This window comes from Panicum virgatum, chromosome 5K (assembly GCF_016808335.1).
Source record: "Panicum virgatum strain AP13 chromosome 5K, P.virgatum_v5, whole genome shotgun sequence".
In the NCBI taxonomy this organism is placed as follows: domain Eukaryota; kingdom Viridiplantae; phylum Streptophyta; class Magnoliopsida; order Poales; family Poaceae; genus Panicum; species Panicum virgatum.
In genome coordinates, this window is record NC_053140.1 from 44,761,056 (window position 1) to 44,775,644 (window position 14,589).

At 47.7% G+C, this 14,589-nt stretch overlaps 1 protein-coding gene across 1 annotated transcript; it reads right to left on the reverse strand.

The window, feature by feature from the left end:
* Positions 1 to 4,982: 4,982 nt before the first annotated feature.
* Positions 4,983 to 7,883, reverse strand: LOC120707698 (F-box protein At1g60400-like). The gene is made up of 3 exons (XM_039992667.1): positions 6,837 to 7,883; positions 5,644 to 5,811; positions 4,983 to 5,555 (listed from the first exon to the last, which is right to left on the reverse strand). The coding sequence occupies exons 1-3, from the start codon at positions 7,824 to 7,826 to the stop codon at positions 5,217 to 5,219; spliced, it is 1,497 nt and encodes a 498-aa protein (XP_039848601.1). The 5' UTR covers positions 7,827 to 7,883; the 3' UTR covers positions 4,983 to 5,216.
* Between the last annotated feature and the right edge of the window lie 6,706 nt (positions 7,884 to 14,589).

Consider the following 14,589-nt stretch of genomic DNA (forward strand, 5'->3'; position numbering starts at 1 on the left):
TAAATTGATGGACTTTGGATTCATTTTATCGAAGCCTGGGTTTTTTTTTGCAAAATTTATGTCCCTATCTGTGCCTTGCCGTCGGATCGCCAGATCCGACGGCCGATGTTTTCCGGCCTACGTGGCCTGCCTGGCCGCACGCCGCCCCTCGGGGCTTTGTCATATAAAAATTTTTATCGAAGCTTGGGTTTTTTTTGCAAAATTTATGTCCCTATCTGTGACTTGCCGTCGGATCGCCAGATCCGACGGCCGATGCTTTCCGGCCTACGTGGCCTGCCTGGCCGCGCCGCCCCTCGGGGCTTTGTCATATAGAAAAATTCCTGTGTCGCGCGGTCGTCTCTCGGGCCCCGTAGATCGGAAGATTAGCGCTAACTGCAACATGCTTTGTAGTTATAGTTGGACAGCTACGTGCAGTGTCTGCACAGTCCCTGCTTTATTAAGCCTTTTAACAAGTTTTTTTTTTCCCGCTCATTGGAGGGGAGAGCATCCCCACCAGAATTCCATTGATAGCTAGGGTTTTTTCAGCCAAAATACACATTACATTTTCAACAGTTTTGCAACTTAAAACTCTCACAGGACATAAAAAGAAGTGAGAAGGTACAGCACACCACAAAGCTATAAGGGTCAAGCCTTTTAACACTTTCTCGCAAAAAAAACTTTTAACACTTGGTTAATGTTGTGTTAGCTCCCTCATCCGTCGAAAATGTATATCTATATCTATACTATAAAAGTTGAAACAATTAAAAAAAATTCTCACCACAAGATTAGACCCACCGTACCCCTCACGGAGGTCCCACTTGTCATACTAAAAGTTTGACAAAAAAGGGTATAGACCCACGAAATTGATAGAATGAATGTTTTCACTAAAATCCTAATACTTTTTACACCAAGCATTCATCTACCCACCTCTTGTACCCTCATATTATTTTTCTTTATCACACACTCTACTTTCCTTTTCATGCACTCACCCATAATTCGCGTCGTTATTTGTTTTGGAAGGATAATAATTGACATCATCGTTTTATGGAAGGAAAAGAAAGATATGTATTATTTTTGGAATTAAAAAATTGAAATTATTGCTCATTGGAAAAAAAATTAAATACGTGCATATGACACGTACATCTGGGCAAGTAACATGTAATTTCTGCTTTAATCTACTCTTTCCTTTAGGGGAGATTTATATTAGCCAAGTCTTCAAAATTATTGTTTGACCGTTATTTTCTCACGGAGCACATAAATCATCTAATAGCTGCAGAACAAGTATACTCCCTTTGTTCCAAAATATTAGTCATCTTAGAAATTTTAAGACAAATTAATAAGAAGCTAAAATAACTATGTTTGTCCCTATATATTATCCATATTTGACACTAATTGATTCTTGTATGCATATGCACTTTCTAAATAGAGTATGGTGACTTATTTTTTGGGACAAATTTTAAATTCCAGGCGGACTAGTATTTTTGGGACGAGGAAGTACACGTCAAAGCGCTTTAGAATGTTGTAGTTTCACATTTTGCTTGACATGCTAAAAACTTAATAATAGAATTTCTTTACACCTCCTTTTCAAGACTGACCGACTGAGTACGGAGCAATAGGGATCGCACAGCTCGCCGTCGGTGGCGAACGGCTCTCGCACACACCACAGTCCACACACAGCGCACACTTGCTGACTTGCGTACCGTACGTGATGTACACGGTACACCACGCGGGACGCCCAATCGAAGAGCAACAGCGAGTGAGCGAGACGTGGTCTGTCGCGCACGGATCGAGGAGCCGAGCTGGTGATTGCGCAGTGGAAACGAGGGGAACCAACCAGCAGCCAACAAACTAGTGGCCGAGCGAGGCGATCGAGGAGTGGCATGGCGTCATGCGTGGCGTTAGTATTCCTGTGCACGTACGCGTCATTATCTGACGTGCTACGACGTGGCCTCACATGCCTGGTGGTAGTAGGAACTACGGACCACAGTGAAACTCGATCTGTTGCAGTTGGGCGTTCAACATTGGGCTTTTTTTTTCTTCGTTTTTGAAAAGAAAACCAATCCGAACGGCAGTACCAGCACAGTTTATAGACAGACAAAAACAGTAATACCACGATATCAAATGAACATTGTTAGATTTACTGCAAAAATATAAATTTGTCAAATTCTTAGTGGTCTGACCAAGGGCAAACTCAGAAATCATTGCATATTTCGAAAACGAGCCGGCACTTGCATAAAGGTGAATCGGTATTAGGATACTGAGCGGCACTGCGGCCCAGACTAATTATCGGTGCTCGCATCCCATGTCGGCGGTGTTGGAGGGCATCCTATGCAAATGCACCGTACTCTACTGACTATTCCCCCATGGCGGTGCAAAAACTACACTGCTTCTGCTGTACTGCCATGACCGAGCGGCGACTTGGTCCATCTGCCAGCCAGCCGCGTAGTACATTGCTGCTAAATTTTATATTTTACTAATACCTGGGGCCTGGGCCTGGATTTACTCTACCCTGGTTCACTCCTACTCCTTCCAGCTAGAAGCTGCGAATCTGCGATGTGGTAACTGCGGCGTGAATACGTGATTCGCCCGCTGTTGCTGTTGCTGCTCTGTCCAAAACTCCGAATAGCCACTGCTCGGTGTCCTGGCGCCGGCATTTTTGCCAGCCAGGCATGAAGCCATAGCAACATACGGCATGCGATTTCCGCAGCTTTCATTGACCAGCTTCACCTGGTGCACCTGTTCCAGTACTGTCACTTTACACAGTACAAGGACCTTGTGTAGTAGAAAAATAGAAATACTACTGGGCTACGATGTCACAGTAGTGAGAAGTTTCGCTTTGCCAGAACAGAACGGGGCACAGTACTGCTACGTCATTGTACCTGCTAGCCGGCTGATCGCCCTGCGCGTCGAGGTGTGGGCGAAGCTCGTTCACCTGCCCAATTCACAATTTCAAATTACACGCGCGGCTACTTGCTGGAAATTAAACGCATCCACCTATTCGGCCGGCATAATTACTAATTACCGTCTGCTCCCAAACATGCATGGCTGCCTGTAACCCACGTGGAGGAGTGAGACTCTGAGCGCGCACTTTGTTTGACCAAGGTCAGTCGCCGCTGCACTGTAGCACGACTGCACGAGCACTAGTACACGCTGCGCGCCGCGGTGGAACGAACCCGGCTCGTGGTCCCAGCAGCACCGGATGGAGAGGCTAATCACCAGCCAGGCGCCGCAAGGCGGAGACGAAGACCAACGAAGTGGCCGCAGCGACGCGGCACGCTGCTTGCTGCATTCAAAATTCGGCACGTTACTGGCTTGCCTCGCGCGCACCTGCGCATGCGCAGCACACAGCACAGCAGTCGCGCCGCGCGCGGTGCTTATCTGTCTATCCCCGCAACGGCCAACGGGCCGGGGCTCTCTAGATCGAGGATTGGAAGAAGGGGAAGGGTGGATCTTCATCAAGAGGCGTTGACGCGCGCGGCGCGGGGTAGCCATTTCGTATTCTTCCGAATGCTGCGTCGTTTTCTCCGGAAATTCGAAGTTCGAACGCAGCAGGGAGAACAACGATCGGGACTGATGCACTGCGTTGCTTAGTGGCAAAGCAAGCAAGCAAGCATGCATGAAGGCATGGGTCGCGAGCGTGAAAGCGAGGTTGCGGCGAGCCGTGACCTGCACTCTCCTATAGCTAAGCTGTGCCTCGGTCGCCCGGTGGAACAAGTGGAGAGCGTACGTTCAGCGTTGCTGAGAACAGCTTTTGGTATCTGTTAGTGGCATGCTGCCTTGTTGCTAATCAATCTTTGGTCAAGAGGTTTTAGGAAAAGGGGGTCTCGGTTCAGCAGGCTCCCGTGGCTGTCGCGTTCTCCAAGCTAACGAGGTAAGACGGTGCGCAGGGCTAGTCCTGGTAGATATCTTTCGGGTTTTTCTACTTTCAGTGATGTATCCAGTGTCGCCGCAGTTTGGAAGAAAGATGCCATAGGGGGGCCTGCAGTCCTGTCGCCTTCTCGGTTCCTTCCTGATAAGCTTCCCCTCCGAACTCCGACTCATGACGTGTCATCAGTAGATAATCATATCTACTACTCCAAGAGCATCGCTAGCTACGTTGACACACATTTTCAGGCGGGCCTTTCGGGATTAGCTTAGCTGGGTTTACCTGCAATTCAAAATTAGGGCCCATTGAGCATCTCAATGTCAGCCCAATTAACAGAGTCGTTCTCGCCCTTAATTGGGCTCTCCTCTCTCTCTCTATATATCTACCAGGCCTACATCTACAGAAGAGCCGAAGCATCGACGTCCAAAAACGGAAATATTCTTTTCGCAAAAAAAAACGGAAATCTTCTTGTGCCAACTGCCAAACCCAATCCCGCTGCTATTTGATGGCCTTCAAGAAAAACCATACGCATGAATTGTGTTTTTTCTTCTTCAGAGAACCCGTTTGTTGAACGAAACACGAACTGTATAAAATATGATATGATAAATGATTTCCGTTTCCATGGGATGATTACGATCTCCGGTTGTCGCCTCTCCCAGGCTCCCACGATTACTAACGAAGTAACAATGACATCCTTGCGCAGCACTGTGCTGCCGAGTCGGCATTCACGTCTAACAAAACAAACTTTAAGAGAGAAAACTGGGGTCCTGCTTAGCTCCCTGATTTAATGACTTAACCAGCAACGGAAGATCGATCAGCTGTAGATTATCCACCTCCAGAATTACTCTGCTGCAGCCTTGCGCCACAGCTAACAGAAAGCATTATGATTTTATATAGCCACTCTTCACGTTATTGTCTTAAACCTTTTCAAATGATCAAATGGGCCTCGTGAGAGGATCAACTGAAGCACTAACTCAACTCTGTCTTACTGCAGGTCAGTCGATATTGCTCAACGGCCCATATTATGCATGAGCAGTCATAAGAATTCTCTGCAACGATCAGTCAGATCAGAACGTGCACGATGCAGTCAATCAGGCGTTTAATCCTCCAAAGGTGTAGCAGTACTAAAACAGAGATATACGGAATCGTGAATCAAATTTTCAGGGTTTCAGTTTTCTGGAAACGTAAGTTTGCCATGACAGCTTCTAAGAGCATAGATTGATACTGGTCGGTACAATAGCCACCACAATTACAAAATCCAGAAGGTGATAGCAAGAGGTCCATACTACTAAAGAGGCACTGAGCAGAAAGCAGTAGTTACGAAAGGTATACGACTGCAAGTGAGCCCCTGATCTGATGGCTACCTCGCACCTCAGTAGTTGGGGTGGCTATCAACCGGAGACAACTCTAGCAGGACATTCGGATTAGCCCTTGGCCAGAGCTGGACTTCGTTTCTGACAGCTTCAACCAGGACCACCTGCCCCATCTTGAGCTGCCAGCGGTAATAATGGATGCTCATTCTTTTGAGGATCCTTGCATTCATCACCAGGAACTGACAGAGACCCAGGCAAGGGTAGTTTTCGAATAGTGAATCGACGTAGATGGTGATACTTGACAGGTGATTCAGCACACGATCTCCATTTATCTGCTCCTCCCAAAACTCTGCAGCTAAGGGCGTGGGACTCTCCCAACGATCATCATGAGCAGCACCCTTTCGAATAACACAACAGAGAAGCATTTTAGGAGCAGCTGCTGGCAGAAAAAAAAAATTGAATAAACATGAGTTGTTTGGGGCTTACAATGATTTTGAGATTCTTGAGGTTGGGACAGCTGTTCAGCAGGCATGAAATTAAGGTGGCAAGTGCTTCATGATTGTGATCAAGACTGAGGGTAAGCATTTCCAGTCCGAGCAAACAGCTTTTCTTGGGCAATATCTTAGGCATTGATACCTTAGCCTTGCTCAAGACCTAAAGGTCGTAAAACATTAAACTTTATTGCAAAAAAGGAACTGTACAAATTTTACAAAGTAAAAAGAGATCTAAAAAAAATCAGGAAAAATAGAAGTGAACATCCCTCCATCAAGGGAGAACTATACAGCTCAGGGAAGAGAGGCATTTACTATGATAACTTTCATCAATCTAACCTACTGGATTCACATCAAGGCCAATCCATTGGCTTTGCATGATGAAATTTAAATGAGTGTTCTTTGGTACATCATTTATAAAATTTGCAAATTTTATACCAAAAGTTAATACAAGGTGAGGGAATTCTGTATAAAAATAAAGTTCACAGATCTTTCCCATTTTAATTTTTCAAATTTCTATTAATATACAAGTAACAAATGCAATTATAGCAAGACCACTATCAACTAAAAGATTTTTACTTGTAGTTAATGGTGATCCCCTTATGCGAGAGCCGTGTCTGCTCCAGCCATTCAGGATTCACGCCTACTGTATTAGACAGGTAGCACTATAACCCTTGTGTTGCATCCTATTCTAAAATATATACTCTGAAGTATATTCCAATGACTGTCCTTGGCTATCAATTAGCATTTCTGAGGAGATTGCCTAAATGTGAAGCCCCAGCACTAACAGGAACATATGCGCATCATGAGCACACAGCAAAATGATGTGTAATATGCTATCATTCAAACAAGTTGAGAAATTATGAGCAGTGGAGTTTGGTGGAACAAAGGAACATAATGTGGATCACATCATGAAAACTACAATTTAGATGTACCTCACACCTCTAAATTTCATGCTGCAACGCGGCATAACAACACAAAATGTTACTCCCTCTGTTCCAAAATGTAGGTTGTTTTGGCTTTTTTAGATTCATAGTATTTGCTATGCACCTAGATATAACATATGTTTAGATACATAACAAAATATATGAATCTAGAAAAGTCAAAATGATCTACATTTTGAAACAAAGGGAGTAGTATTTGAGGAGCACAAATTAAAAGATGGGCGTCGAGCAAACACAAACTGACCTTGGAATATTCAGTACACATGTTCAATGTTAGCTTCTTGGTGCAGCCAAGTCCACCAATAAATGTAACCAAATTCCCGATCTCGTCTATCTGCTTCTCCCTCTCTGCCATCTTCCTGATCTCGAACAATGAGTAGTTTTCATCGGAGTACATGGTGTCGCTGTCGCGGATCATCCAACCATAATAGAAGAGACTCAACTCCACCGTGTCCAGCCGTGGCGCCCTCTTCACCGAGATGCAGAGCGGGCGGTCCGAGCAGATGTCCAGCTTCTCAAGACACGGCGAGCGTATGACGATGTTCCGCGCCCTGCGGATGTCCTGAATCTCCAAATGCTCCATAGCGCTGCACCGCGAGATCAAGCGACGGACGTCCGCGTCCGTGGCGACCACGTTGCGGAGCCGGAGCGACCGCACGGCTCGCAGGCCGGTGAGTTTTCCTGGCACCCGGAGCCGGCAGTTGTAGAGGTCCAGCGAGGTGAGCGTGGTGCAGCTGTAAATAGGTGTGGGCAGCGCGTAGCGCTCGGACTCGGAGTGCTTGGTGTTGTCGATGGTGAGCTCCAGGAGGCCGCCGCTCCCGCAGAGCTCGCGGAACACGTCGCGGAACCACTCGCGGAACTGGAACATGAACCTGGCGTGGACCTCGAGCGCGGCGACCGGCGCAGCGCGGCTGTCGAGGACGGAGTCGAGGGCGTCGATCCAGCGCGCGGGGTCCTCGCAGTAGTCCTCGCAGCCCTCGTCCGGGAACCCGCGGCGGTTGAAGGTGGCGGGGTGGAGGAGCAGGCGCGGGAGCGTGGCGAAGACGCGCGGCCAGCGGCGGGAGAGCGCGGTCGTTGCCGCCGCGTCGCGGAGCGGCAGGCGGGCGAGGATGGCGTGGAGGATGGCATCGTCGAGCGCGCTCAGCCGGTCCTCTGCAGAGGCGGCGGCGTCTTGGGCTCGCGGAGGTGAGGGCCTTGCCCTCTTTGTCGCCGGCGGTGGGCGCTCCTGCTCCATGCGAGGGGAGGAATCGATCTGAGCTCTGAGGGAATTCGGGGTTTCGGTGTTTGACGGATGGGGATGGCAGTCATTGTTTTCCCGCCAGACCGTGCAAAGCGCGCCAATTTTTCTCTCCTCTTTTTCCCCCCTCCTCTTTGGGAGAGAGGATCAGTAGGGGCCTTGGCCCATGAGTCTAGCTAAGCTGGGCTTCTTAGCCCATTCCAGTCCATAGTCGAGAGCGAGTAGCCTTTTCTTCGGCAGATAGTGAGTGAAAAAAAATAAAGTCAGGACCTTCAAAAAATTTAGTGCCGTGGCTTTGCATTGCAATGCTATCGATAGTTATCGTCGTCACCTCCCAGGCGACAAATCGATACATGATGTTTGTTAATAACTGATACAGAGCTGGTCACTATTTCTGCCTGCACAATGCATTCGTAAAAGTTCACAGAATGCTCCGCAGATATATGTTAGATTTAGTTCCACATCGAAAATTGATGTTGGAAGAACCCAACATATAAAGTGGGGCAGTCATCAATCAATAGACTAGTCTTTTGGGTTGAGTTAGGCCTGAGACCTTGGTTGGTTGGGCTCCAGTGTGGACCTAAGCCTAGTAGGACGCTGGCTCGTGGGTATAGCGGGCCTGGCCAGTTTCCGCTGCGCACTCTAACAAGTAGTACAATGGGCATGTTCCACACCGCGCAAAGTCACACAAGCTGTTCGGGGGAGGGACAGGACGCAAAGTGGAGCATGGCGACGATTGGTCCTTGATTCGATGGTGGCTAAGGGCAGTCCCAATGCAGACTCCACTCGTAGAGTCTTGATTCGATGGTGGCTAAGGGCAGTCCCAATGCAGACTCCACTCGTAGAGTCTAAGCCGGCGATTGGTCCTTGATTCGATGGTGGCTAAGGGCAGTCCCAATGCAGACTCCACTCGTAGAGTCTAAGCCGGCGATTGGTCCTTGATTCGATGGTGGCTAAGGGCAGTCCCAATGCAGACTCCACTCGTAGAGTCTAAGCCTCCTATTTATTGTGTTTTGCTGATGTGACAGTATATTTATTGAAGAGAGAGGGAGAGAAACCAAGACTCCAAGTCTTATTTAGACTCCAAGTCTTCACACAAATCAAGAATAAATGTGAGAGAGACAAGTAGACCATATAAATCAAAGTAACACACTTTGCATTAGGAAGTATAGTTTTTTGTGATGGAGTCTTTCAGATTTAGACCCTACGAGTGGAGTCTGCATTGGGACTGCCCTAATGGAGATGGCTAGTTTCCGTTTAAGTGATTGCAATGTCAAAGGAGGTGTCCAAAGATCGACTACGTACGGGCTACGTATGTATGGATGCAGACGGAGGGCACGCGGATTGATCGTAGAATCCGAAGGATACACGCATGTTGCTGGTGATCGCGTGGAGACGTGAGGCCACATGCATGCAAGTGTTAATTTTGGGCAGGGGACGTGTGGAGTCCAATATGGACTTGTTTTTCCTCACGTGTCCTGGTGGACCCAGGTTGTATGCATGGTGTGCGGCCAAGCTATGGAAAATTGACGTGCCGTATGCGGACAGGAGAGCATGGCGTGTCTAATTGGATTAAGAATTGGCATTTGATGCGGCAAGGAGTCACGGGAAAAAGGAAAAAGGCAGGAGTCCTATCCTGTTGGGAATCGGTGATCTGGTCTCCATAAAATCAATTAATGAGTTCACGAAAGATTGCATCTTGTGCAATTGGCTGTCCGTGACCGGTGCTTGTGACGGTACGATGGACGGCGGGCGGCGCTCTCGGACGGGTCGGCAACGTCGTGTGCGACGGCGTGAAGCCGTGAAGGTCGACAGGTTCTCGAGCGACGTGGCTGTGCACAGGCGGTGTACGGCGGCGGCGGTACACAGGCAGAGGCACGCGCGGTCGGCGTGTGCATTGGGCGACGTATGTGCAGGCAGCAAGGTGCGCTCAGCGAGGGCGCAAGGACGTGCAGGAGGCACGCGGCTTCAACATGTGAAGGCAGCGGGCACGCAGGAGGCGTGTAGTGTGTGAAGATTTTTTTTTGACGATCTGTGGCAACAGACACATAGCGTCGATGGCTTCCAAATTTGAGGTGGCGAGATTTAATGGCATCGAAAATTTTGGGTTGTAGTAGACGAGAGTGAAGGACCTGTTGGCTCAGCAGGATATATCGAGGGCTCTCAACGAGAAGAAGCCGGCGAAGGTGGATGAGGATAAATAGGAGGAGATGCAAGCGCAAGCGTGTGCTACTATAAGGTTGTCTCACAGATCAGATCATGTACCATGTCATGAATGAAACATCGCCGAAAAAAATTTGGGACAAGTTGGAAGAGCAGTTGATGTCCAAGACATTGACCCGGAAGCTGTACCTGAAGCAGAAATTATATGGGCTGAAGATGCAGGAGTGGTCAGATCTTGCAGAGCATATTAATGTCTTCAATCAATTAATTGCTGATCTTGGAAAAGTCGAAGTGAAGATTGATGAGGAAGACATGGCTATTATTCTTCTGTGTTCGTTGCCGGGGCCTTATGAGCATTTGGTTACTACACTTACATATGGCAAGGAGGATGTTAAGGTGGATGAAATTGTTATTGCTTTACTCGGTCATGAGCAAAGGAGGAAGAACAATTTATCTAAAGATTCTTCTGGATGTTCTTTTGTAGTCAGAGGTGATCACAATGCTGAAGATAAGAAGGACAACAAGAAGAAAAAGAAGGGGCCGCAGTGCTATAGATGCAAGGGATGGGGACATAAAAAGGCTAAGTGTCCAGAACTGAAGAAGGACGGAGGAACCGCAAGTGTGATGATTGTCAAGAAGCAGGATGACTCGGATAGTGTGATGTTTGCACAGTATCGAGTGAAAAATCTTGTGAAGCGTGGTTGTTGGATTCAGCTAGCTCATTTCATGCAACACCAAAGAAGGAGTGGTTCTCATCATACATTGAGGAGGATGGTGGTCTTGCTGACTTGGAAGATGATTCGGTTATCGTATCATAGAAGTGGATGATATCAAATTCAAGATGTGTGATGAACGTGAGATGCTACTTAAAGGTGTGAAGTATGTGCCGGGGCTACAGAGGAATCTGATTTTGCTTGGGTTATTGAATGATGAAGGATGGATGTATAAGGCGGCGCCTGATAAGAAGACCTTGAGAGTCATGCGGGAAGGCAAGACAGTTATGGTTGGTGAGAAGTCAAGTGTACACTAATACAAGCTGATGTGAAGCGTTGTTGAAGGTGGAGTCATGGATGGCAATGCAACGATGGCGGTGTTCTGTCCGAAGGTCGACAAGGCGGCGGGATCGGTCTTGTTGTGCTGTTCCAAGTGAGCAGTGGAAACGACTCAAGTCCGGTACACGGAGGTTCGTGCATGGACGGCTTCAAAGTGGCGTGCATATTCGCCAAGGTGGAGTTTGTTAGATATGTGTCGTATATGTGTACAGTTTGGTTACAATTGGACTCGAGTTGTAATTTGGTAGGTTAGGGATAGAGTTCGGGTCGTACTTTGTATTCCTAGGGCCGATAAATATGAGGGCACTACCGTGTAACCGGGAGACGACTTGGGCGGCTGGCATGGGCGGCGGCGTGGCCGCGGTAGTGCCAGGATGCCGGTGTAGCTGCTGTTTATGGGGAGGAGCACCCGTAGTCATGCCCCGAGGATGTAGGCACATCGCCGAACCTCGTTAAAAAATATCATGTCTCTGTGTCCTTCTCGTTTGTGTAATCTTGTGATTTGGTTCTGCGTTTTTGGGTTATCGCTTCCGCGCTATTATTCTAACAAGGTCTTTATCGGCGTCTCCAAAGCAAAGATAAGCAACACCGTTGTGGAGCAGCGACCCCTTGATACCTCTTTTGATGTTTCGCGATGCAGACGCCAATTATGGTTTTCCACATTTGATCTCTCGTTCGAAAGTTTGGCTCAGAAATTCATCAATCGGCATCCGCTATACAAGGAAAAGCCGAACAGATCATTGATAACAGTAGAAAATTTGACATAACCATCTAATTAAATCTGGAAAGTATCTTAATCATGATTAATACCAATGCTGCTTCAATCTTAGACTCACCAATTGAAATGTCAACTTGCAAAGACCGAGTACATATGATTTGTCAAAAGTGAGCAATCCTGATCAACAACCTAAAAGTCTAAACTCTTGCTCGGGACGAGAAGGGGGAAAGCTTGGAGGAGTTGTTGATGGTCGTTAAGTCATGAATTCGACTATCAAATAGCTCAATAAATAATTAAAGAAGAGCTAGCATTTTTTACATACATTTTTATTTAAAATAATTTAGTTCCACATGTGCCTCTACTTTTGTGTGTGCAGCCGGAACATGACAGAAAACCTGGTGTAAACATGTCCTATGTTGCGGATCGATACCTCCAGGTATGCCACCACCGAAGGCGTTTAGATCGAAGGATACCTTCGGAGGCTGCATACAAACTCTCTCCTGGCTTGGCTGCAGGTCACGAACGAACCAAGGACCTTTGGGGGAATGAATGTCGGAGGTTATGCATGGATTCCAATGATGACGGAGAGCCCGACCAGGACCTCCTGGCTGCCAAGCGACCGAAGGATGCATGTAACACCCACGAACAGTCGAAGCATCCCTTCCTGAAGAGCCCCCGTGATGAAGGACCATGAGGTGAAAAAAGACTCCCGGAGGTTCTACACAGCCGAAGGAAGCATAAGTCGAGGCTCACTGTATGATGGGGGAATGTAACTCTCGGTGAGATGCATGCTATTATGAAAAATGTGATCACACGAGAAGGTTCAAATTGTACACTTCTACCCATTAAAATTACTGTAGGCCTATTGATGTATGAACTGGCCGTGAGTTGGAGAGGGACATTCCAGGGACTGTAAGGTGAAGGCCCAGGGTATAAATAGGCCCTCTCCACCACTTTGTAATGGGTTGAATTTTCTAATCATTTACAAGAGAATTTGCCACGTTGCCTTTCATTTCCACTTGCACCTCTGTGGTTTATGCTCCCTATTTGGTCGACCACCAAGCGAAGGTCCCAACAGTGGCGCTCGCCATTCTAGCTCGAGAAACTACCTTCGATGGCTCCACAAAAGAAGAAAGCTCCCGCCAACCCAGAAAACAACCAATCCTCACCACGCAACACCCTCGGTGATACACCCCTACTCGAATTGATCGAAGACCCCGACTAAGAAACAGAAGAAACCGAAGCTCTACTTACCCAAACTTCTGAGCTCACAGAAACTCTATCAAGCTCAAAACTCTAGAAATGGAAAAGGCACACATCGAAGCACAACTAGCCACCAAGAAGAGGGCACTAAAATAGGCAAACTAGCTAGCCGAAGCTAAATGCAAGCTCGCGGCAATGGAAGCGGAGGTTGCGAACCTACAAAAAGCCTACGAAGACATCCCGGGAAGCTCATCACAGCAACAGAGAAACCGCACCATCCTTCACACCAACCACATCCATTACGAGGAGCAGCCACCTCAACCTCTGTTCAACCTCCTATTCGACCCCACCTCCCCACTCTCCACTGCACTACAGCGAACCCCATGGCCATTCAGCTACAAACCCACACAACTACCCAAATACAATGGCTCCGCAGACCCAACTCAATTCCTCTTGGCCTACGAGACAACCATCGCCTCAGCTGGTGGAAATGATTCTATCATGGCAAAGTCTTTTGTCATGTCCTATGAAGGTTCAGTCGCCAACTGGTACTCCTACCTCACTTAGCAGTCAATCACAAGCTGGTACCAACTCAAAAGCAAGCTTCCGCAAGATTTCCAAGGCTTTAAGAGGCTCAACACAAACATAGTGGCAAAATTCGAATTCTACCAGTTTGACAGAGAGCCCCTATATGATTACTTCTGAAGGTTTGTCCAAAAGAAAGCCCAAATCCCCAACTTTCCAGAAAAAGATGCGATTGAGAAGTGCATCGAGAGTTTGTTGCCAGGACAGTTGGCTTCCCATCACTCAAGGGAACCACCCAGAACACTCAACGAATTGTATACAGAGGCAGAGAAATATGCTAAGTTAGACGCTGACCATCGCAGAAGGGTCGAGCAAAGAAAAATGATGCGCCAGTCAGAAAGATACAGTCTACAAGCATGGCAGCAGCAGAAACCACAAACTCAGCAACTAATCCTACCTTTCGAACCTTTGCAAGATGATGACAGTTCTTTGGCTTCCTATTCCTTCATGACACCACCTCTAGGCTTACCCGAAGCCCAGCAATACTCAAATGAGACCCAACCTTCGTTCACCGACCGTGGCAGGGGCTGTGGCAGAGGAAGAGGAAGGGGATGCGGACCTTCGCGAGACCAAAAAAGACTTTTGTCACATCCACGGGACCGATTCTGACCACAGAACCAATCAATGCCCAGAGAAAAAGAAAACCCTTGAGAGAATGGAGGCTGAGAAAAAAGCCAAGCTAGTGGAACACACTACATGGCCTCAACCTCCACAAATCCAATACCTACCCCCACCACCTCCATCATTCAGACCAGCATATCGACCCTCCACATACAATTACAACCCATACAACCCCAACTGGAAACATCAGCCAGCCCAACCCCAAAGACCACCCACCCAACCTACAACCAAAGCTCAAAACCGTGAGGAACTCCCCCCACCACCGTCTGGCCTACCGCCAAAGCAAGAAACCCAAACATCAAGCAATCAACCCTCGACCCTACCAACCTTCGGGACGATAATGCCCATCTCCGGAGGCTCAACTCTTGACTTTGAAAACAAGAGGCAGCACAGAGATTGCTTCAGGCAAGTTCATTGC